This window comes from Hemibagrus wyckioides, linkage group LG22 (assembly GCF_019097595.1).
Source record: "Hemibagrus wyckioides isolate EC202008001 linkage group LG22, SWU_Hwy_1.0, whole genome shotgun sequence".
Classification (NCBI taxonomy): Eukaryota; Metazoa; Chordata; class Actinopteri; order Siluriformes; family Bagridae; genus Hemibagrus; species Hemibagrus wyckioides.
In genome coordinates, this window is record NC_080731.1 from 4,938,218 (window position 1) to 4,964,396 (window position 26,179).

The 26,179-nt window shown below is 38.5% G+C and overlaps 1 protein-coding gene across 1 annotated transcript in view; it reads right to left on the reverse strand.

The window, feature by feature from the left end:
• The window catches only part of ksr2 (kinase suppressor of ras 2), a gene marked incomplete at its 5' end in the record, with an annotated part of 69,445 nt that overhangs the window by 16,384 nt on the left and 26,882 nt on the right, over positions 1-26,179 (reverse strand). The window contains 10 exons of the mRNA XM_058375664.1: positions 3,023-3,390; positions 4,526-4,574; positions 8,458-8,524; positions 8,965-9,006; positions 9,387-9,555; positions 14,702-14,811; positions 15,280-15,297; positions 15,560-15,645; positions 16,115-16,198; positions 23,219-23,288. Of these exons, the coding sequence (XP_058231647.1) occupies positions 3,023-3,390; positions 4,526-4,574; positions 8,458-8,524; positions 8,965-9,006; positions 9,387-9,555; positions 14,702-14,811; positions 15,280-15,297; positions 15,560-15,645; positions 16,115-16,198; positions 23,219-23,288 (1,063 nt within the window). The remainder of the gene's footprint in view (positions 1-3,022; positions 3,391-4,525; positions 4,575-8,457; positions 8,525-8,964; positions 9,007-9,386; positions 9,556-14,701; positions 14,812-15,279; positions 15,298-15,559; positions 15,646-16,114; positions 16,199-23,218; positions 23,289-26,179) is intronic.

The window sequence follows — 26,179 nt, forward strand, 5'->3', positions numbered from 1 at the left end:
TCATGTGTGTATTTTACATTATGAAGCTCTTGTGCACTCGCCAGAGGCTGTAAAGCTTGCCCTCTGTCTGTGCAAGTGGCACGTCGGTGCATCTCCTCGCTGTGGTTTCATGCGTATCGACTCATTTATTGCCTGCTAAGATGTTAAGTCAGACTGCTTCTTATGTCGTTTCTCCATGTGGGAAATCGGGAGCTTATGCATTGTAATGCACTGTGACAAGATTTAACTAAATAAATAAATACAAATATGAAATTTATATTTTATTACCTCACATTGGTGTTGAATATGGTCAGAAAGTTTTGATTAATTCACTATTTCACTATGACAGTAGCTGGCTGATTTCACAAGAAATCATTTAAATCTAATATAAAAAATAAATAAATAAATAAATCTAATTAAAAATGTGCTCTTATTTAACAAAAAATATATATTATTTTGTATATATAAATAAATATATTTGTACATTCAAATATATATATATCACTGATATGGTGAAATATTCAGTAAGGAAATAATTATTTAACATTTACAAAAGTGTAAAGTGTGTATTTTATTTGATTTGATTTTTTAAAGTGTATAAAAAATAGATTCGTTGGCAAATTGCTGTAGTATGTTTAAGAGGATTATTACAATATTTATGGATGTGCTGCTACTGTAAAATTAGAAATAAATAAATAAATAAATAAATAAATAAATAAATTTCCTGTAGTGTATGGCGATCTTCATCTGGTACATTCAAGTCATTTTGTATATTTACAAGATGAACGTACATGAACTACACCATGAAGTCGTAATTCCGAGTGGGAAATTCTTTTGGTTTTAGAGCACAGAGTTTCCGAGTTGGGGGAATGATAGTGAAAAAAAAAAAAACATGGTGGAATCAACAGAGGCAACGTCTGTAGTTAATGGTGCATATGATGAAACTGAACGTTTATTCGTCTCAGAAGCTGAATTCGAGCTTGCATAACATTATGACCACCTGCCTAATATTGTGTTGGTCCCCCTTTTGCTGCCAAAACAGCCCTGACAAATCGAGGCATGGAGTCCACTAGATCCCTGAAGGTGTGCTGTGGTATCTGGCAGCAAGATGTTAGCAGAAGTCCCGTAAGTTGCGAGGAGGGGCCCAACCTACAGGACTTAAAGGATACGTACAGGACATAAAGGATACTTTTGATAGATACTGACCACTTCAGACCAGGAACACCCCACAAGAGCTGCAGTTTTGGAGATGATCTGATTCAGTGGTCTAGCCATCACAATTTGGCCCTTTTGGTCAAACTCGCTCAAATCCTTACACTTGTCCATTTTTCCTGCTTCTAACACATCAACTTTGAGGACAAAATGTTCACTTGCTGCCTAATATATCCCACCCCCTAACAGGTGCCATGATGAGGCAGTGTTATTCACGGCACCTCTCAGTAGTCATAATGTTATGGCTGATCGGTGTATAATTGCAATATAATACTTTGTTCTGCATGTCCTAGAAACATTGCTGTATTTATTGGTAGTTAATTAACAGAAGGTACACCTCCACCAAAAAGTGGCACCTGATGTCGTAATTTGTCCCGAACTTCCCAGGAGCACCCGAACGCTCAAGGAGAGCTTCCCAAACACAACACCTAATATAAATCACATCCATGTCAGCAGCGGCTATTTGGCACGGTCAATTACTGATTCTGAGCCGTGTAGAGAGAGTTCCAGTAGTTTGCTTCATGCTGTCACGTCCTGTCGCCAGTGCTCAGGCTACAGCTGCGCTGCATGTATGAACACGTGGGTGAATCACGTCTGCGTTTTGCTTGTTAGTGCTAAAAATGTCAACACAACCTCACAACACTGTCTGGTCAGGACATTCTCTGGATAATTGTGTTCTGTGTGGCTCTGAAGCTTGTTTGCTTTTGCTGATGGAAGGCTGCACAATTATTCCACGCAGGATAAAGTAATATGAAAACCAATCACCGAACAGTCAGTCGTGGCATTGCCCAAACAAACAATCAATATTTATGTTACTCGCACTTGAAAAAGCAGGGGCTTTTGCAGATGGAGGCTGTTTCTCTCAATTTCACCTCAATTTGGTCTGTTCAGGCTTGCTGCTCCTAGATAAGTGCTTTGAATTGAAACAATTACATCTTTTGACCTTTTTCAGGTACATTAATACTACGATAAAGGAGGGAGGAAAAAAGAGAAAAAGTTTGGATTTGCTGTATTTCAGTATTAAAACATTTTAGAGTACATAAATGTGCAATCTGGTTCGCTAGAAAATCGATTCGGATTGTACAACTGAACAAACGACTCAGTGCTCGCACACACACACACAGACACACACACACACACACACAAACACACACACACACAGACACACACAAACACACACACACACACACAAACACACACACACAAACAAGACAGTCAAGCAGAAAAACATAAAGTATCAATTCAAAAGAGTTCATATTAGTGTACATCAGCTGCTGCTATAGATAGATAGACAGATAGATAGACAGACAGACAGACAGACAGACAGACAGACAGACAGACAGAGAGATAGATAGATAGATAGATAGATAGATAGATAGATAGATAGATAGATAGATAGATAGATAGATAGATAGATAGATAGATAGATAGATAGATACTTTATTCATCCCAATGGGAAATTTACTATTGACAATGAATCAACACCTTCTGACCAATCAGAATCAAGAATTCAACAGCGCTAATAATATGAATGATAAATGTGTATATATAAATAAATACAGGAGTTGTGCTCTAGGTGTTTCCTACTATTTCCTTAACAACTACTGCTGTATCTGAATCTGAATCTGATTATAAATATGATTATCTTTCTTCACTGTTCCCACACACTACAAGGTTTCTGTGGAAATTTGTCTAAAAGGGAATGTCTGGGGTTGTGAATAAACCCAAACCCGAGAAGAGAGCTGTATTAAACTTTTACAGCTCCATCACCTGTACACTAATGAAATAATGGAAGTACCAGAGGGAAAGATGTAGGTCATGTGACGCCTACCTGGTGATGATGGCCAGGTGAGGCGGGCTCATGCACGCCCCCATGAAAAGCACGACGTTCTCATGGCGTGTGTTCCTGTATGCCATCACCTCCCGCTTGAAGGCCTTGAGCTGATCCTCGTTGTCTCTCTCGATGTCGATGAGACGGATGGCCACCTCGCCGTGCCAGCGCCCGTGGTAGACCTGCCCGAAGCGGCCCTTCCCGATCAGTTCACCGATCTCCAGCTGCTCCAGAGGGATGTCCCATTCCTGCAGGAAGATGCTGGTCTGGCTCGCCTTGCGCGGGAAGTTACGCGCCGACAGCAACGACAGGTTCATCTCCTCGAACTCGTCGGCCGAATCCTCGGCTTCGTGGTTCCCGTCTTCGTTCTTAGAGAATTGGAGAACGTTATTCATTTTAGCTCACATGCATATTTTCTACAGACTGCATTAGCATGAGAGGAGAAAAAGAAATGATGGTCCTGTGTCTTGTGTAAGTAATAGGACACTTTTCTCATTAGAACATTATTAAGGCTTCCAAGATTGACCTTCAGAGATGAACCGACTGTAATTTCATCCAGAAGACAGGAAGAACCCAGCAGCCAATTTCCCCACAAAAACTAAATGACTGTATACCTGAGAGAGGTTTAGTTTTAAACACAGAAATAAATGATATAGAATTTGTTTGAATTTTTATTAGTTGTTTTACTCTTTACTAATCAGGAGAGAGAGTCTCTCTCTCTCTCTCTCTCTCTCTCTCACTCTCTCTCTCTCAGAATGAGGGTCTCTGTTTTGCTGTGGGGGGGCATTCATATTCTTTCTTTCTTTCTTTCTTTCTTTCTTTCTTTCTTTCTCCCTCCCCCTCCTTCCTTCCTTCCATCTTTCTCCCCCCATCTAAAATGACAAATTAAAGGAAACACTCAGGGTCTCTGTTTTGCTGTGAGGGGCTATTATTTTTCTTTCTTTCTTTCTTTCTTTCTTTCTCTTTCTCTCTCTCTCTCTCTCTCTCTCTCTCCCTCTCAGTTGACAAATGAAAGGAAAAACCAGTGAATGTTGGGGGTCATTTATTTCTTTTCCTTTCACGGTTTAAATCAGGCGCATCCTAGAGAGTTAGAGAGTTAAAGGGTTAATGCTACGAAATACAAAGTTCCTCTCACTGATTCCATTCATCCTGTGTGGAAACCTGATTTTCTATCATTTCTATCCTGATGCCTGTGGTCTCTCCCTGAACGACTCTGACAACATCTCCAGAGCACGAGGACTCAGTGAATGGTACGATGGAGATCACTATGATGTCACTCCCATGAACTCAAATATTCTGAACACATGAACACCTATAGGTGAGTTTTCTGATGAGAAAATCTACTAGAAGAACGCTGTGTTAAAGATTTTCTGGGACTTCATCAGGTTCAAACACCGTATCAGTGTATTTCATGTTGGTTTTTCCTTTAATTTGTCACTTAAACAGTATAAACCCACAGATTATACATTCTTCATTCTGGTGATTACTATTAGCGAAACTCACATCTGAAGTAGGTTCCACTTCGATCTGCAGCAGAGGATTGCCATTGTTACTGTCAGAACATAAGAAAAACACCGAGAGAAAAAATCAATCCCATCATTAGGCTCAAGCAAACACTTTTATTTCAAAGATGCTTTCCATCAAAGAGGAACACGTTGCACATGAAAGGGATTTAATTACACGCAATATTCCTGCAACTTTATTCCCATCCTTTTTATTTACTTAAAAGAGCTCCATTTTTGTGCGAGTTCACTCCAGAGTCGCATAATAATTCCCATTCAGTCGCTCGTGTACCGAGAATCTGACACATGATGGCAAACGGTATCAAATCTCAGTGATGGTGGTGTGGATGTCAGTGCCGGTTGGGTTGGTTTAAGTATTTTAGATCTCCTGAGATTTTCACACACTAGATCGAATGGTGCGAAAAACAAAAAACATCCAATGAGCGGAAGTTCTGTGGACAAAAACACTGTGTTCCAGACTGGTTTCCTCTCCTGGCAGCCAAGAACAGGATACTGAGGGTACAGTGGGATAGTGTGCAGGTTCAGTGGGTCTGATCTCTGTAAGAAGATCTAAGCTGAACATTCATCCATGTTATAACATATCATTTCAAGGGCTTTTGTATTTTATATACAGTGGAACCTGGGCATACAAATTGAATTTGTGTCAAATTTTTCCATAAGAAATAATGTGAAATGCAGATAATCCGTTCCAGCCGCCCAAAAATATGACCAATATTCCCAATACGAAGCGTATGTAAACTGTATGGCTGCTTACAAAGAATTGACCCAAGCCAAGCATTCCATGGCAAGGGTCCTCACAGGAAGTCGTGCCACCAAGCTTGGGCTAAAAATAGATCAAGACCACCCACACCACCAATCTGTCAACAAAAAGACCCCTGAAGAATCACCTAGCTTTTGAACGTATGCAAAATGTATCGTGGGTTGACTCTTTCTAAACAGCTTTTGCAGACTGAAAAAAATTGTATCATTTCTAAACTCACTTCCCTTGGCTTTGCTTGGCTTTCCACTGACGCAAACGGCTCCCGGACGTACACGCAACTCTAAATTCTTAAGGCCAAAATTCCTAAGGGAGGGCATTCATATGCCAGGGTGCCACCGTATATATAAAACGTATGCTATACTCTGGACCGGCTTTATTGATCCACAGATCAACATCTTGCACATCTCATCATTTTTCCTGGTTATTAGATCTAGAAGTCATACCTCTCATACCGTCTTCTAATTACAGGAATGTGCACAGGAGCCACATTCCTGGATCAGGCTCGAATGGTAATGACTGAACACATTGCTATGCATGCAGAGAGCCCATCATTAACATCATAAAGCTTTGTGTATTATGAGCTGGGAGAGAGCGAAGAGGCCTCACCGGAGACTGTAATTATATCAAAGAGTGTACGGTCTGATCATAAGGACATGTTGGCTTGACTGATAATCACAATTATTTTAAATAAAATTTAAAAAAAAAAAAACAATACAACAACAACAACAAAATCAATAATAATAATAATAATAATAATAACTATAATTATTATTATTATAATTGTCATTATTATTATTAGTAGTAGTAGTATGATTGATAATACTATTTTTTTACCTAATAAAAATAATTAACAATATTTAATATTATTATTTTAAAGGATAATTACAGTTTATTTTTTTATTAAACACTTTATTATTTTAATTATTTCTATTATTATAGATAATTATTTTTGTTATTTCATATTATCATTCTAATGGATAATCATGGTTTATTTTAATTATACAATTTATTATTATTATTATTATTATTATTATTACATTTGTGTTTCTAACAATTTATTGGAAGCCTCATTTCTCTTAATTAGGCAGAATTTTGGACAGCTATAACTGTTTTTGCAAACAGACAAATACAAAAATACAATAATAATAATAATAATAATAATAATAATAATAATAGTTATTATTATTATTATTATTATTATTATTATTATTATTATTATTATTTATTTTATTTTTTATTATGTACATTTTTTTGCTTTATAACTCTGACATAATCCTGACTTGTCCATATCATAAACACGTCATGAGTTTCCATGACTACTGATTCCTATTGATATAATAATATCATGTCATTATCTACACCACCAGGATCAGCTGCTGTGACACTTGAATTCCTGACCCTTTATTTCTAGTTAGCACGCTTCATGACAGAAGATCGTCTTCGACAAAGAAAATCAACAAAAAAATCATCTTAAAGTACATTCACAATGCTGATAATGTCGCTAGATATAAATTAAATTAAATAAAGACCAAACACAATATAAATCACACATACCCACGTACCATAAAGACACACAAATCAGACAAATCACACAAATGGGACATGACACTAATTGAATCCGGCGTCTGAGCACAGAAACTGCATTAATCCAAGAAGACGCTGAGTTTTCTGCGCCCTCGACCAACACTCGGGCGCGGATCATCGTTCTAGCATGAACTCAACAACATCGCTGCATTTGCCCAGAGAGTTTCAGCAAATATTTTTGCTCCAATAAACTAATAAGTCTAATTCCTATTCAAATGTCCACTATGTTGATGTGATGTCTGAGTGAGCAGTGCTGAAAGTGACCGGTCACTCAACCTGAAATAATGCCTGGATCATGTCATCTGTGTCTTTTTATATCATTTTATATAAAATCCAGACATCTTTCAGCTTTATTAACGCTGGCACTAAATTCGCAGGATGGGTTTAATAACGAGAGTCACGCCACAAGTGTCTCTCCTCTCCTGAAAGAGACTCGGTCAGGCTGAGCATCAAGATTTTTTCCTTTCTAGTGGTGAGGCACTCCATGTTCATTAATCTCTGAAAGCATGGCTAGTTGTTGCCATGGCAGCAATCAAAATTCTTAGTTCATGTTCTGGACAATTTAAAAACCATGTTGATCTTTTTGAATGTAACCATGACAACGGGCATACGCCTGATTGGTTACAACTAATTACAGATCAATTCATTACAGACTCAAATAATTACAGACTTAATTCTTCAATACTTGAGTCACTACAGACTCGATTCATTGCAAATGATTCATTTCAGTCTCATTTCACTACAGACTTGATTCTTCAATACCAACTCGATTCATTACAGACCTGATTCATTATAGATTTGATTCATTACAAACGATTCATTTCAGACATAGTTGCCTACAGACTTGATTCTTCAATACCAACTCAATTCATTACAGATTCGATTCATTGCAAACGATTCATTTCAGACTCAATTTACTACAGACTTGATTCTTCAGTACCAACTCGATTCATTACAGACTCGGTTCACTGCAAACAATTCATTTCAGACTCAGTTCCCTACAGACTTGATTCTTCAATACCAACTCAATTCATTACAGATTCGATTCATCGCAAATGATTCATTTCAGACTCAATTTACTACAGACTTGATTCTTCAATACCAACTCGATTCGTTACAGACTCAATTCATTGCAAACAATTCATTTCAGACCCATTTCACTACAGACTTGATTCTTTAATGCCAACTCGATTCATTACAGATTTGATTAATTACAGACTTGATTCATTGCAAACGATTCATTTCAGACTCGTTTCACTACAGACTTGATTCTTCAATACCACCTCGAGTCAATTCAGACTCGATTCACCCCAGACTTGACTCTTCAATACCAACTCGATTCATTACAGACTCGATTCATTGCAAAGAATTCATTTCAGACTCATTTTTACTATAGACTTGATTCTTTAGCACCAACTCGATTCATTACAAACGATTCATTTCAGACTCATTAAAGATTTGATTCTTCAACACTGAGTCGATTCAAGACAGACTCAGTACAGACTTGACACTTCATGACGGACTGATTCAGCAGAAGTTTAGCAAAACACACACACACACACACTTACCCAGGCTCTGACAGCACAGGATGGAGGATAACTTGAGGAGCTCTGTTAGGAACCTCTGGAGTCACATCTGCAGACACACACACACACACACACAGATTGTTAATGTTAATTGTTAATGATAATGAATTAGTCATAAATGATACAGCAGGAACAATCTGTCCATTTATTCACAAACACACACAGAAATAATCAGCGACTCTAACAATCCTCAACACCTGTAACACTTCCATCATCATCCTCCTTCATGTTCATCAAAATGTTTTAAAAATCGAGGGGCTCCCACTGAGTTTGACCCCCAACACACACACACACACAGGGGTTTATTTGGGAAGAACAGAGCAGCCGCCTGCACACGACCCATCATTAGGAGCTTTAGATAAAAACACGCGCAGAGGAGGCATGGAGTCGCGTCTCTGAGAAAAGACAACAAATTACATCAAAAGAGATGTCCTTGGCTTGTCGTGTTGCATTGTGGGTATGAGTAACGTCCAATTAGAGTGCACTTACCAGGGAAGATGAACTGCTGCTTGTATTTGTAGTAATGAGATGCTGAGAGAGAAGAAAGAAGACAGCAGAGAGAGAGGAGAAAAGGAGATCAGGTTATTGCTTCATGTTATTTATGTGTAGAGCTAATACGGGATTTATTACAGGTTTCAGTCTACATGAAGCCACTTTACAGTGTGCTGGGGTGTTGTATAATAACACATAATCAATACACGTAGCTTGGATTGGTATTTTTTATGTCTTGCTGATGTATTAGACTGCAAGCTGATTGTCCCATAATGTCCCATAGGTTGATTTCAGTGTACTGGTGAAAAGGTTACGCTGAATAACAAGCCGTGACATTAAAAGTTTAATATAACATGTGACTGAAAACAAGAGTGATGTTAATAGTGTACTATACTAACACTGTGTGTGTGTGTGTGTACCTGTTAGGTTGGGCTGTTTGGGCTGTCGGGCGCTCTGAGGGGATGGGTGAAGTGGAGAGGGAGGAGTCGCACTGGGAGGAAGGGGCGGAGCTGGTGATGATGGGGTTGAGGAGGTGGTGGATGAGGGGTTACTGCTGGAGTCGGGCTGGTACGGCACAGGGATGTGGTCCTGAGAGACACACAGAGAGGGGTTTTTCAAAATCGATGGAACGGTTTAGAGTAGAAAGTTCTTTATTAATCTGCAGGAGAGGAATATTATTTAGTAAACAAATGAGCTGCCATTACATTAAAAATGATTCTAATGCTTACAAAACAAGCAAATAGAGCACGCAAATTATTTGGTACATTACTATATTAAATTCTAAATACAACAAATTGGGAACAAAAACATTTTTATTATGTCAATTTTGCACGGATTAACTGTGTTGATTAAACTAAAAGGCATAAACGAAATTACAGACTTGTTTCTTTAATAGAAACTGGAATCATTACAGACTTGATTCTTCATTCAAGAACTGATTCTTCATTCCACATTTGATTCATTACAGACTCAAGTCCTCAATTTGGATCCTATTCCTAACTAAAACTTCATTCTTCAGTACAGATTTGATTCATTACAGACTTGATTCTTCAATACCGACTCGAGTCACTACAGACTTGATTCATTTGCGGACTCGAATCAATCAAGACTCAACGTGTTACAAACGATTCGTTTCAGATTTAGTGCACTACAGACTCGATTCTTCATCACCGACTCGATTAATTTACAGACTTGATTCACACAGACTCGATTCATTATAAGTGATTCATTACAGACTTGATTCTTCAACACTGAGTCGATTCATTAAAGACTCAGGCCAGACTTGATATTTCAAGACAGATTCAGATTGTAGTAGGTCGTGATGACAGCTGGTGAACAAACTCCTCGTCTTTACACACACGCACGCACACACACACACACGCACACACACACACACACATACACAATCTACACCTACATTCAGCATAAGGCAAAGCTGACAATTTACTCAAATTTATTGTGTATTTTGAACAGACAAGATGAAGTTGCGTCAGTGTTAGCAAACATCTTGTCACAGTGGTGTGACAGTGGTTTCTACCAGTCCACAATCGCATGTAGGTTCAATCAAGGTTGATAAACACAGTACATAAAGTACTTTCATGTCTTCATATATATTTATTTATTTATTTTTTAATTTAGATTAATTAAATCTCGTTACATGCCCCTCCAGCACTATTCTCACAAGTGAGTGAACAGGGAGGAGGAATGACCTTGCTACATGTGTGAAAGCATTTATTACATCTGCTATAGTTCAAAATCTCAAGTCAATATATTTTTTTCAGTCGACATGGTGTTACGACACTGTGTTATTACACCAGGACAGCTGTTATGTGTGTGTGTGTGTGTGTGTGTGTGTGAGTAAAAAAGATCTAGGGCGAAGGCGAGAGCGAGGGTGTCTTTGGAAATGTCCTCACGATTTTCTGTGCAGCTCATCCAGAAAGTTTTGATTCGTTGATGCTGATTCGTTAGATTTGGTCTTTACATGGACCCTGGTGTTGATTAAACTATAATATATAAATGAAATAATTACAGACTTGATTATTCATTACAAACTTGATTCATTATAGACTTAGTTTAGCTCCTTATTATACATATGATTCTTCATTACAGACTTGATTCTTTGATGTACAACTGATTCTTCAATAGTGACTTGGTCCCTCATTACAGATTTGATTCTTTATTACATAGCTGATTCTTTACAGACTTGATTCCTCATTTTCAGACCTAATTCTTTACTATAAACTTCATTCATCAATACAGAACCGATTCTTCATTACAGATTTGATTCGTTACAGGCTTGATTCCTTATAACAGATTTGATTCTTCATTACAACTTCATTCATTAACACAGAATTGATTCATCATTACAGAACTGATTCTTCATTACAGATTTGATTCGTTACAGGCTTGATTCCTTATAACAGATTTGATTCTTCATTACAACTTCATTCATTAACACAGACTTGATTCTTCATTACAGAACTGATTCTTCATTACAGATTTGATTCATTACAGACTTGATTCATGACAGACTCAATTCCTCATTTTAGATCTAATTCTTCACCATAAACTTCATTCTTCATTACAGAATTGATTCTTCATTATAGAACCGATTCTTCATTTTATATCTAATTCATCACTATAAACTTAATTCGTCGTTACATAATTGATTCTTCAATGCATTTTTGATTCTTCATTACTGAACCAATTCTTCATTATACATTTGATTCATTACAGACTCGATTCCTTATTTTAGATCTAATTCTTAACTACAACTTCATTTTTTATTACAGTTTTGATTCCTCGGTACAGACTTGATTCATTACAGACTCAAATAATTACAGACTTGATTCTTCAATACCGACTCGAGTCACTACAGACTTGATTCATTTGCAGACTCGAATCAATCAAGGCTCAATTTGTTACAAACGATTCGTTTCGGATTTAGTCACCAACACGATTCATTTACAGACTAGATTCACACAGACTTTGATTCATTACAAATGATTCATTTCAGACTCAGTTCATTACAGACTTGATTCTTCAACACTGAGTCGATTCATTCAAAGACCCAGACCAGACTTGATATTTCTTTTTACTTGTTAGTTTCTGATGACAGGTGGTGAACAAACTCCTCATCTTTACACACACACACACACACACACACACACACACACACACACACAGTTTCTTGGTGAAATCTCTGCACAATCTACTCCTACATTCAGTATAAAGCAAAGCTGTCAATTTACTCAAATTTATCGTGTATTTTGAACAGACAAGATGAAGTTTGTTCATTATCGAACCGATTCTTTATTACAGATTTGATTCATTACAGACTCGATTCCTCATTTTAGACCCAATTCTTAACTACAACTTCATTTTTCATTACAGATTTGATTCATTACAGACTCGATTCCTCATTTCAGACCTAATTCCTAACTACAACTTCTTTCTTCATTACAGATTTGATTCCTCAGTACAGATTTGATTCATTACAGACTCGATTCCTCATTTTAGACCCAATTCCTAACTACAACTTCTTTCTTCATTACAGATTTGATTCCTCAGTACAGATTTGATTCATTACAGACTCGATTCCTCATTTCAGACCTAATTCCTAACTACAACTTCTTTCTTCATTACAGATTTGATTCCTCAGTACAGATTTGATTCCTTACAGACTCGATTCCTCATTTCAGACCTAATTCCTAACTACAACTTCTTTCTTCATTACAGATTTGATTCCTCAGTACAGATTTGATTCATTACAGACTCGATTCCTCATTTTAGACCCAATTCTTAACTACAACTTCATTTTTCATTACAAATTTGATTCATTACAGACTTGATTCCTCATTTCAGACCTAATTCCTAACAACTTCTTTCTTCATTACAGATTTGATTCCTCAGTACAGATTTGATTCCTTACAGACTCGATTCCTCATTTCAGACCTAATTCCTAACTACAACTTCTTTCTTCATTACAGATTTGATTCCTCAGTACAGATTTGATTCATTACAGACTCGATTCCTCATTTTAGACCCAATTCTTAACTACAACTTCATTTTTCATTACAAATTTGATTCATTACAGACTTGATTCTTCATTTCAGACATAATTCTGAACTATAACTTCATTCTTCATTACAGATTTGATTCCTCAGTACAGATTTGATTCATTACAGACTCGATTCCTCATTTCAGAACTAATTTCTAACTACAACTTCTTTCTTCAGTACAGATTTGATTCCTCAGTGCAGAATTGATTCAATACAGACTCAATTCACCTCTTCACGATTTTCTATGCAGTTCATCCGGAAAGTTCTGATTCGTCAAGTCTTTGCTCTCACTTTAGATTTACCAGGGAGCCCTGTGTCATATCACTAGTCATATCACTCTCTCCCCACTGACCTTAAAGCATGTGTTAGAGAAACTCACAGAGAGACCACGCAGATTGACACTTTAATTAGTTCGCAATTCTCCAAACTCCCTCCCTGATATATTTTACAGCGTGACTCATATGTGGGGATCAATAAAGCAGTAGAAGCAGATTAGATACTAATAAGCAACACAAACACCAGTCATCTAGTCATCCTCAGAGGAATTCCTTCAGTTATTTTCCATGAACATTGCATGAGATGTGTTAGCATTAAGCCTAACACATGCCACTGTGATTATTAAGGAATAACACACATCGGGATGTGCTGTTAGAGAAAAACAATCAATGATGGGGTTATTTACATTTATCTAAATGTCCTGTATATTATATATTTATTATATTGTATTTTATTTTATTTTTTATTTTTTAATCACCCCCTTTCTGACTTTTCTTATTTGATTCGATTTTTTTATAACACAGAAATGTTTTTACAGCATGCCGTACTGTGTATGATCGTGTATGTGAGCAATAAAATTTTAATTCGATGAAAAACAAACATGTTAAAGAAGTAAAATTAAGCTGAAAATCACCCGAAAGCTCATTTTAATGACCCTGACGTGACCGCGCTACTTTAGACTTAATTCTTCAATCGTATTTGACTCAATTCAGTACAGACTCAAATAAATGCAGACTTGATTCTTCAATACCGACTCGAGTCACTACAGACTTGATCCATTACAGGCTCAAATGAATCAAGACTCAATTCATTATTACAAATGGTTTCTGACTCCCTCCAGACTTGATTCTTCAATACAAACTCGATTCATCACAAACCCAATTCATTACAGATTCAAATCATTACAAACGATTCATTTCAGACTCAGTTCCCTACAGACTTGATTCTTCAATACAAACCTCAAATCATTACAAACCTGATTCATTACAGATTTGATTCATTACAAATGATTCACTTCAGACTCAGTTTCCTAGAGGCTTGAGTCTTCGATACAAACTCGATTCATTACAAACCTGATTCATTACAGATTCTATTCATTGTAAATGATTCATTTCAGACTCAGTTCCCTACAGGCTTAATTCTTCAATACAAACCCGATTCATTACAGATTTGATTCCTAACAAACGATTCATTCCTTTTTTTTTTTTATAACACAGACAGTCATAAAAAAGCGTTTCACTGCATGTGTATGATTGTGTATGCGAAGAATAAAGTTTAAATTTGATCAGAAACAAACATGTTAAAAACCTGAAAGTAATATTATGCTGAAAAGCACCCGAAAGCTCATTCTAATAACCCTGACATGATGCTGCGGTACGAAGCGGAGGACGGCCCACCTTGTTGATTTTGTTGGTTTTGGGCAGCGTCTGGCTGATGTGCAGGTCTGTGTACCTGAGCGGGTTGTTTATGTCACACGGCACCGACTCGGTCCTGACGAGCTGACGAGCTAAGAGACGGAGAGGAGAAATCATATATAGTATCCACGGTAACAGGAGGCAGTTGTCCCGGTAACAGAAACAGAACAAGTGGTCATGGTAACAAAACTCCAAACAAAACTTGTCCGTGCTACACAAAGACATAACAATATGTTTCTACGAGCTGTCTGAATGATGCAATAAATGTCATAACTGATTACAGAGACGTGGCAGGTTGGCAAGGACGCATCCAGAAGCCCACGCCAAGGCTCAAATCTCACTGACGATTTCACTTGGCAGCATGAGAGGTGGTTTATTAGGATGACGCCAGCCATCAATATCAATCATGTTGGGAAGATTCTAAGAGACAGCTTCAAGCAGGTGACAGGAAGCGAGGCTAGAAGTGTGTGTGACGGACAAAATATTTCAACAACAGACATGCGGAGTCAAAAGAAATGTCATTAGTGCACTCGCGAGCGGTCAGTAATCCACTACATTACCTTGAGATGTTCCTTGATCTTCAGGAGAACGGAAATAGTGGGGGAATGAGAGAGACAGAGAGATTAGGAGACCAATTAGATAAGAGGAACAGAGAGAGAAAACAGATCACAGAAAAAAATATATGTGTGTGACATATATATATATTTTTAATAAGAATCATATGTCAACAGTTCTCTCATGCACGACATGCTCCTCATACTAGCTGAGCATTTATGAATATCTGCAACATCGAACATATTTTCAGGAAAAGTAGTGTTACGAAAAAGAAATGTGAAATACCTTTGAACGAGTTCCTACCTCCTCGATGGTAAATAAGCAAATGGCAAGGAGGAGCTTCTTTGGTACATTTATTGTGGCACTTCAACCTGACAAAAAACAAACAAACAAAAAACACTGGACTTTTAGATCTGCTTTAATTCAACTTAATTTGATTTTTATGTGTATGAATAGATAGATAGATAGATAGATAGATAGATAGATAGATAGATAGATAGATAGATAGATAGATAGATTGATTGATTGAGAGAGACAGAGAGAGAGAGAGAGAGAGAGAGAGAGAGAGAAAGAAAGAAAGAAAGAAAGAAAGAAAGAAAGAAAGAAAGAAAGAAAGAAAGAAAGAAAGAAAGAAAGAAAGAAAGAAAGAAAGAAAGAAAGAAGGATGGATGGATGGATGGATGGATGGATAGATAGATAGATAGATAGATAGATAGATAGATAGATAGATAGATAGATAGATAGATAGATAGATAGATAGATAGATAGAATCCTTTTCATTGTTATTAAAGGCGGTGATTAATTTCCATGCAGTGTTCCAGCAGGTTCCGAGTGACTTACTTGCAAGTTTTGCACTTCAAGCCGAATAACATTCCTTTCCCGCAGACGATACAGGTCTGGGACATCCAGTATTTGGTGGAAAATCTGTAAAATATTACAAAAAAAGAAAAAATAATAAGAAGAAGCTCATTTCAGATATTCTTTCAATCTATTTTCGAAAAAAAGAAAAAAAAAAAAAGAAAAGCAATCACATTATTAGCGTGCCCCACTTCAGGGGTAATGATTCGCTTCGACCTTTTGGCTGCAATTCCCAGGATGGTGTGATAAAGAAGCCTGACGTGTCAGAGCACCAATCGTATTTGCCCTATTGCCTTTCTCATTGAGCGGCAGACTACACACCACGATAAGCACTCATCCTCTAATCTTCAATATAGAGTCATTTCATTGTGACTTTCAGCCTGGGCGGAACGATCGGCTGTGCGCATGACAAATATTCCAGGAGGACAAAGGCCGCACGGATACACAAGCGGCGAAAAGAAACGGCTATTATTATCATCAAAAGAAATATAAGACGCCGGACAAGGTCTCTTTCTGACTGGGTCTATATGAATATCTTATTAGGAGCCAAATCTGCAGTGTTCTCGCCAATAAAGCGCTATTGAGATGGCTCTGGAAGCTCGGAGGCCCTGCAGAAGCACGTACACTGACAGCTAATGGAATATGACTAATCCACTCTGACAGACAGAATTGAAATGTCTTCATCTGGATTGAGACGCTCCGTCTCAAGGCCGTGCGGTTCACGTCATCACACTCGGCTGTTTTTATAGCGCTTTGCTTTTCATCATAATATTTTCACCTGGAGCAAATCAGAAACGGATCCAGGATCCGGAGTCCGATCGACTCAACAGGACGACTGGATATGAGGTAAGCGAAAACGTCCGGGATGAATGAGCCTTTAACCGTCCTGTCTTTCACAGATTAAATACAGTTTCAACACCCACGTTAGATTATTTGTTGTGATGAATTTCTCAATATGGGATTATTTTGTTTATTATTATTATTATTATGTTGTTGTTGTTATGGAAGGAAGCTCAACCGCTGCTATAATGTTTACTTCTCATTTACACTGCTTCAACCGCTGCTACTGCATTTTTTGCACAATCTATACTGCTATATATATATATATATATATATATATATATATATATACACTATATTGCCAAAAGTATTCTCTCACCTGCCTTGACTCACATATGAACTTAAGTGACATCCCATTCCTAATCCATAGGGTTCAATATGACGTCGGTCCACCCTTTGTAGCTATAACAGCTTCAACTCTTCTGGGAAGGCTGTCCACAAGGTTTAGGAGTGTGTTTATGGGAATTTTTGACCATTCTTCCAGAAGCGCATTTGTGAGGTCACACACTGATGTTGGACGAGAAGGCCTGGCTCTCAGTCTCCACTCTAATTCATCCCAAAGGTGTTCTATCGGGTTGAGGTCAGGACTCTGTGCAGGCCAGTCAAGTTCATCCACACCAGACTCTGTCATCCATGTCTTTATGGACCTTGCTTTGTGCACTGGTGCACAGTCATGTTGGAAGAGGAAGGGGCCAGCTCCAAACTGTTCCCACAAAGTTGGGAGCATGGAATTGTCCAAAATGTCTTGGTATGCTGAAGCATTCAGAGTTCCTTTCACTGGAACTAAGGGGCCAAGCCCAGCTCCTGAAAAACAACCCCACACCATAATCCCCCCTCCACCAAACTTTACACTTGGCACAATGCAGTCAGACAAGTACCGTTCTCCTGGCAACCGCCAAACCCAGACTCGTCCATCAGATTGCCAGATGGAGAAGCGCGATTCGTCACTCCAGAGAACGCGTCTCCACTGCTCTAGAGTCCAGTGGCGGCGTGCTTTACACCACTGCATCTGACGCTTTGCATTGCACTTGGTGATGTATGGCTTGGATGCAGCTGCTCGGCCATGGAAACCCATTCCATGAAGCTCTCTGCGCACTGTTCTTGAACTAATCTGAAGGCCACATGAAGTTTGGAGGTCTGTAGCGATTGACTCTGCAGAAAGTTGGCGACCTCTTCGCACTATGCGCCTCAGCATCCGCTGACCCCGCTCCGTCAGTTTACGTGGCCTACCACTTCGTGGCTGAGTTGCTGTCGTTCCCAAACACTTCCACGTTCTTATAATACAGCTGACAGTTGACTGTGGAATATTTAGGAGCGAGGAAATTTCACGACTGGATTTGTTGCACAGGTGGCATCCTATCACAGTTCCACGCTGGAATTCACTGAGCTCCTGAGAGCGACCCATTCTTTCACAAATGTTTGTAAAAACAGTCTGCATGCCTAGGTGCTTGATTTTATACACCTGTGGCCATGGAAGTGATTGGAACACCCAATTCTGATTATTTGGATGGGTGAGCGAATACTTTTGGCAATATAGTGTATGTTACAAACATATATGCTGTTAGATACCTGGTTTTTCACAGTTTCTCAAGTTCGCACGTCACATTTCATTTTATTTTTCATGTTTTTTCGGCGCTATGTGTCCTGTCTTGTGTTGTTTTTTTGTACTTCCTGTTGCTGTACTGTCTTGTCTTCGCACTGTTTGCACCTGGTTGCACTTTATGTAGCTTGGACAAACTTCTGTACTTAGTTCTGTGTTGTTGCACTGTTTGTAATTCTATGTTGTTTATGTTGTTTATGTAGCACCAGGGTCCTGGAGAGACAGTGTTTCATTTCACTCTGTACTGCGTCAGCTATATGTGGTTGAAATGACAATAAAAGCTTCCTGACTTGACTTGACTTAAGTGGTGCACAGAATTGTATGAAAGTGGAAATGAAACTATGGCTGATTTCTTTCAAGCCCAGACTGTAGATTCATGCAGCCTGTCAGTGAACAAGAGTAAAATTGGATCTAAGTAAAGGGAGTCCTCACAGAGAAGCTGAGGAAAATATTGATAATCCTTAATATAATCATGACCACATTATACAGAAATAATATAACTATATATAGCTATATATAACTAAATAATCTGTAAATATGAAAAAAATGTTTTTATTATTATTATTATTATTATTATTATTATTATCAGTAGTAGTAGTAGTATTGTTATTTTATTTTATTTTTATTTATTATTATTACTATTATTATTATTATTATTATTATTATTATTATTATTACTATTAGTAGAAGTAGTAGTATTGTTATTTTATTTTATTTTTATTTATTTATTATTATTATTATTATTTTATTACTATTATTATTATTATTAGTAGTAGTAGTAGTATTGTTATATTATTTATTTATTTTTTGGGGTTAGCAATCCACCTATAAAAGGAAAAAGTGGCTCAGAAAGTTGCAGGAGGGAATTCTTCTTAGAAGAAAAAATTTCAGATAAAGAGGGTCTTTGTTATGTATTTTGCAAGAAGAAAAACGCATAACTGTTTACCTCTGATGTCTGGTAAATAGTTTTTCCGAGCCTACGAATATAGCCTCTGTGCTCAGTCATGAATCCCAATAAAAATAACTCAACCTTGTATTTATTACTTTAAATATTATTTTTAAAATATAGAATTTAGATACTTGAGGGATGTCCGAACCTGAACGTTGATGATGAAATGTTCTTTTAGACATCATTATAAAGATTTTAGAACAACATGTGTCCAGGTAGAGTCTCTAATGTGTCCATAAATATCATACTTGTTATCATACATGTTGTGTTCAAGCTCACATGAGCAGATATTACTTAAACTGTCTCTCTCATGTAAACCGTCTCATTTCACAGGCACTGAGACACTTTGCAAGTCAATGTGAGTCGAAATGTCACATCCGTAACGATGGAATTAGCCTCCGGTAAATTGCTTAAAATTCACTAAAATGAGTTAAAGGTCCACGCTTCCCTGTTCCTGTCAGCTCCAGTGCAGGAAGCTTTTCCTCCTACTCCTCGGGGTTAACAATTTTACTCCTGTGTTAAATGGCCTTCTGGGGCAGTTTGAGGCCAGATGATCCAGTCGGAAAAAATATATATTTAATCTATGCTTTTACTTTGTTAAGGAAGAAATACTGAAAATGTCACTGTGGGAAAAGAGCGCTTATTATATCACTGATAATGTCGTGAAAAAGAAAAAAAATATCACAGTTAGCAAGCTTCATTCTGGGTATTTTTTAATATCCAGCTATAAGTGAGATCATTTTAAGAGAACAAAAAAAATTCATTTAATGCATCATTTGTTTTATTATATTTATTTTTTTGTTCGTTTGTTTATTTATGCTGCATTTTATTCATTCACTCATTTATTTATTTATTTTTTTTTGCTGGACTTCACATCAGGACCATCCAAGGTTCTAAAAAATCATTTATTATTTTTTTATTTTTTATGAATACTTTTTAATGCTATTAATCTATTTAATGCTGAGTTTTCAAATAAAAATGTGAAAATTGATAAAAATGTAAAAAACAAAACAAAAAAAAACCCACATGTATCCCAGACTCATTTGCTTTTTTTTATTATTATGCAATACCACTACTAATCAAACTTCTATTTATTTAGTTAGTTAGTTAGTTAGTTAGTTAGTTAGTTAGTTAGTTAGTTATTTGTGAATGTATAGCTATTTTTTTTATCTTTCTTTTCTTATTCTCCCAATTTTCTCTCCATTTTGCATCTACTAGACAGCTCTTCCCTTTCAAATGACAATTAACAACTGGAGAGGGTGAAGGATAAGATGCTCTGACAAGTGAAGCATAACACACTCACAGTAAAGCGTTCTCTGCCCTCTTTCAAATACAATGTACAATACCTTCCTTTGTCCAGCCCTGGGTTTTAGATACCTGGCCCTGGGATTCATCTATATAGACCTGGGCTTTAGATACCTGGCCCTGGGATTCATCTGTCCAGCCCTTGGATTCACCTGTCCAGACCTGGGCTTTAGATACCTGGCCCTGGGATTCAACTCTCCAGCCCTTTTCTTTAGATACCTGGCCCTGAGATTCATCAATCCAGCCCTGGGCTTTAGATACCTGGCCCTGGGATTCATCTGTCCAGCCCTTTTCTTTAGATACCTGGCCCTGGGATTCAACTGTCCAGCCCTTTTCTTTAGATACCTGGCCCTGGGATTCAACTGTCCAGCCCTGGGCTTTAGATACCTGGCCCTGAGATTCATCAATCCAGCCCTGGGCTTTAGATACCTGGCCCTGGGATTCAACTGTCCAGCCCTTTTCTTTAGATACCTGGCCCTGAGATTCATCAATCCAGCCCTGGGCTTTAGATACCTGGCCCTGGGATTCATCAATCCAGCCCTGGGCTTTAGATACCTGGCCCTGGGATTCATCTGTCCAGCCCTGGGCTTTAGATACCTGGCCATGGGATTCATCTGTCCAGCCCTGGGCTCTAGATACCTGGCCCTGGGATTCATCTGTCCAGCCCTGGGCTCTAGATACCTGGCCATGGGATTCATCTGTCCAGGCTTGGGCTTTATATGCCTGGCCCTGGGCTTTCTATACCCAGCCCTGGGCTTCCTTTGTACAACCCAGATTTCATCTATGCAGCCATGGGCTTCATCTGAGCAGCTTTGGGCATCAAAAATCTGTCTTGATTCCTGGCCACATGTTGCTGTGAAATCATCAGGAATCAAACACACAACTCCTGTTTTATTCATTTCCTGACCTCTTTTTATTAGTATATATATATATATATATTTTTTTTTTTTTTTTTTTTTTTTTTTGCATTGCAGTTGTTCTAACAACTAGCACTGAAATGACTCCACATGATAATTTGAATTGTTGGCGGTTTTAGATTGACATTTCACTCATTTTTAATCTGTTTACCTGCATTTTTCTTATAGTTAATATCCCTCATTGTTCTCTTTAGTACAGAAGCACTGAGTTTCTCTCTTCCCAATTGGTGGCATTTGGGAGAATCGTTGATTCAATCCACGCGCTCAGGGCAGGCAGACGAGTGCTCGTCTTAATTGGTCTGACATTTTTAACTATTCCAACACACACACACACACTTATAGTGCACAGTTATGAGACAGATGATAAGTGCTATATTTTGGCATTAAGGAGTGTGCATGTTTCAACCTACAGTCACTTTCAATTCACATTTAACAAAAATCCGTCAGTGACCAAAGCAGTGACATCTACAGTCTTTGATTTGGACAAAAGAAATGAAAGTATAAAAGTACGTGAAAAGTTGTTTCATCCATTTAACCTTTGTTTGCCCAGCCCTGGGCTTCATCTGTCTAGACATGGGCTTCATATATCTGGACAAGAGCGTCATCTGTCCAGCACTGGCCATGGGATTCCTTTGTCCAGCCCTGGGGTTCATCTGTCTAGCCATGGGCTTTAAATACCTAGCCCTGGCTATTAAATTCTCCTGAGCTCCATCTGTTCAGCACTGGGCTTTATACATATGCCTTTGTCCAGCCCTCAGCATCCTTTGTCAAGCAGTAGGATTCCCTTGCAGAGGCTTTGGTTTTATCTGCCCAGGCTTTAACTGTCCAGCCCTGGCCATTATAAGTCTGGCCCTGCGCTTCAGGTGTCAGGTCCTGGGATTTAACAGGTTTTGGGCTTTGTCCACCCAACTCTAGGCTTCATCAGACCATCCATGTCCAACCAAACAGAGATTAAATATATTTGTCACAGTGACCATCGGCTTCCTCTGCTCAAACCACAACATCATCCACTCAGCACTGGGCTTTGTCATCCCAACCAGCAGTCTCATCTGTTCTAACACTGGCTTTACCTCCCTATACTCGGACTTTTCCCACTCATCTTTGGGATTAATCCATCTACCAAATCAGAGGCTTTGTCCTCCTTAATAGAGGGTTCATCTGCCAAACTAGGCGAGTTAGTTTGCCCAACCCTGGGCTTTGTCCAGCAAACCAATGACTTTGTCCAGCCAAACGCTTAGGTCAAGAAATCTGGGAAATATTTAGATCTCAAGAGAATAGTGACTGCTTAACAAGAAACCAGAGGAATTTGATTCAAAGGGCTAGAACAAAAACTTCAGATGAGAAAAAATGGTCCGTCATTTAATGAGAGTGTAACTGGGAAAGCAGTATTAGTAAACAGAATGCAATGACTGAAGCACTTTATTTTTGACATATTGATCATTTTGAGGGGGAAGACAGATGTGTGAAGAACATACCTGTGTTTAATAGAGTTGCCCAAGTCTCTGCGAGGGATCTGTGGGGACCAGCGAGGAACTGACAGAGTGTCTAGGGGGAAAAAACAGAAAGAGAAAAACAAAGACAGAGAAACAAGATCAATTTATTATTATTAATAATAACAATCACAAAAAGTACTTTTACGTATAGCCAGGGTTAAACTGAGATACGCTTTTTTTTTTTTTTTATTTAAATTCAGCACTCAATCCAGTACACAAAATCGTAGCCTGTACACAAAAATGCGATGTCAAAGGTAAAGTTTTAAGCGAAATTATGACAAATGAACGCAATTAGCGCAAACAAGTAATACTTTCAAATCATCATCAACATCATCAACTGTGCATCGCTAATCAACACAAAATAAAGCTGTTAATTATCAAAACATTAAAATCACAGCTGTCTGAAAGGGAGAAAAAAATAAAAAAATAACACCGAGAGAAACGAGAACCTTTTAGAGCCATCAGCGGCGTTCTACTCCTGCAGAAATGCTGCCTTACATAAACAGGCCACAATTAGAGAGAATTATTATAATCTGCTGTGTGCTGTCATCACTCAAATGGAGGAAACCCAATAATATCTGAATAGAGGCCAGTTAGGCAATAATCATATTTGTGCCCTGCAGCACTGCTAGTTCAAAAGGACATTCATCCAATAGAAAGACAATCCCCTGGCCAATTAGAGGTCATTTCTTTTTTGATTAACGGTCTGACGATGGTGGAGCGATGACACACAGAAAGTCACTTTTTAATTCATTGACAGATATCTTTATTACGGGAGATGCGTATGGCCTGAATTCAATTCCTGGACATTCAGGATGACTTCATATAGAAGCCTCATATAAATCAGGTTTATATCAGCAACTGTGCTTTTTTCCCCTTTAAATCTGGATCTACAGACCTTCCAAAGTTCAGGCTTTTCAGTAGGTAATGTTTCAATGCCTCAGTGTGTTTATCTCACATGCTTTTCAGCCTCGTGTATCTCCTGTACCTATGACAACTCCATGACAGTGACTGCTTTTTCCTCGTGACCTCGCCGTTCTGCTCCGCTGACCCAAGATATGTGGCAAGGACGACAAACCGAGTACATCACGAGCCTGGGTCAGGGGTCACCGTTACAAAGAGCCTTCACGGTCAACCGCTGTCACTGGACTTTTTTTTTTTTTAAAGTGGAATAAAGACACGATGATGCTGGTTCTAGATCCAAGTGAATGAAGCACTTTTTCAAGTATAAAAAATATGAAAATATATCTAAAATCCTGGTGTGGATCTCACTTTTCGACAACATGGTACACTTCTTTAGATCTGCTTGAAAAATGATGTAGTGCTATATGGCATCTTGTCATTTACACTGTGTACACACAGTGTACACTGAAAACAGTTTGATTTTAGAGGTTAAGTGAGAAGCTGCACCTCCTTTACTGAGACTGAAAGACATCTTGTTCATTTTTCAATGACTTCCACAAAATGGCATATAGGCCACACCTCTTTCAGTGGGGGACTGACAGGCACCTAAGCCACACCTCTTTTATTGACACTGACACGCACATAAGCTGTATCACTTTCAGTGAGACAGACAGGCACATAGGCCACACCACTTTTAGTGAGACTGACAGGCACATAGGCCACACCTCTTTTAGTGAAACTGACAGGCACCAAAGCCACATCTCTTTTAGTAGGACTGACAGGCACCTAAGCCACACCTCTTTTAGTGGGACTGACAGTCACCTAAGCCACACCTCTTTTAGTGAAACTGACAGGCACCAAAGCCACATCTCTTTTAGTAGGACTGACAGGCACCTAAGCCACACCTCTTTTAGTGGGACTGACAGTCACCTAAGCCACACCTCTTTTAGTGAAACTGACAGGCACCAAAGCCACATCTCTTTTAGTAGGACTGACAGGCACCTAAGCCACACCCCTTTTAATGGGACTGACAGGCACCTAAGCCACACATCTTTTAGTGGGACTGACAAGCACCTAAGCCACACCTCTTTTAGTCTGACTGACAGGCTCATAGGCCACACCTCTTTCATTGTCCTGACAGGCATATAAGCCACACCTCTTTTATTGACACTGACATTCAAAAAGGCCACATCTCCTTCACCAAGACTGACAGGCACAGACGTCATGCCTCCCTTATTGGGGTTGACAGGCATGTAGGCCACATCTCCTTCACCGAGACTGACGGGTTCAAAACTCCAGAACAAAATATATTCTCTTTTTCCAAACAAGCCTAAACTGTCAGACATATGGTATGTAAAGGTCTTAAAGCTTGTGTAAGTCAAAAACCATCCAGACTGTTAGTCTGAAAATGCACCACTTCACTGAGACGGAATCACAATATGACATTCGTTATGACCCTGTGTGCCTCCAGTGGCCTTGCTCTTTCTCACTCTATGTCATTTTTGGTCATGACCTAATACCTAGGAAGCAGACTAGTTCATTGTCACCCTTTTTTTTCTCACCGTCCTTTATTTATTTGTACCCTAGACCAATGGAAATTGTGGTTAATTCCATTTATGTGTCCATTTTTGAGTTTGGGAAACTTTGTGTCCGTCCCCTTTGATGGCACTTGACCGTCCATAACACTACCTGTTGTTGCAGCCTGCCAGAGCACTAATAAACTAATAAAGACTAATAGCCTGGATATAAAATCTGTTAAATACCCAAGCTACTGATTTATCCACACCTGTGCTTGGCTGGTGCTCGCTGTAACCTGAACTGCTTCCCAGTTCTAGTTTTGGACTCATTTTGGAAAACCTGGGTTTTCTGTAGCCTGCTAGTCAAGTGGGATTTACCTCTTTTCCTGTCACAGGTCTTCCCTAAATCACATTACATCTGTCCAAATCGGTGCCAGACTGCGGTATGTCATGAGCCAGAGTGGCTGATGGTTCTGCCTGCTGAGTGCGAGAATAACACGCTGACTAGGGGAAACAGGAAACA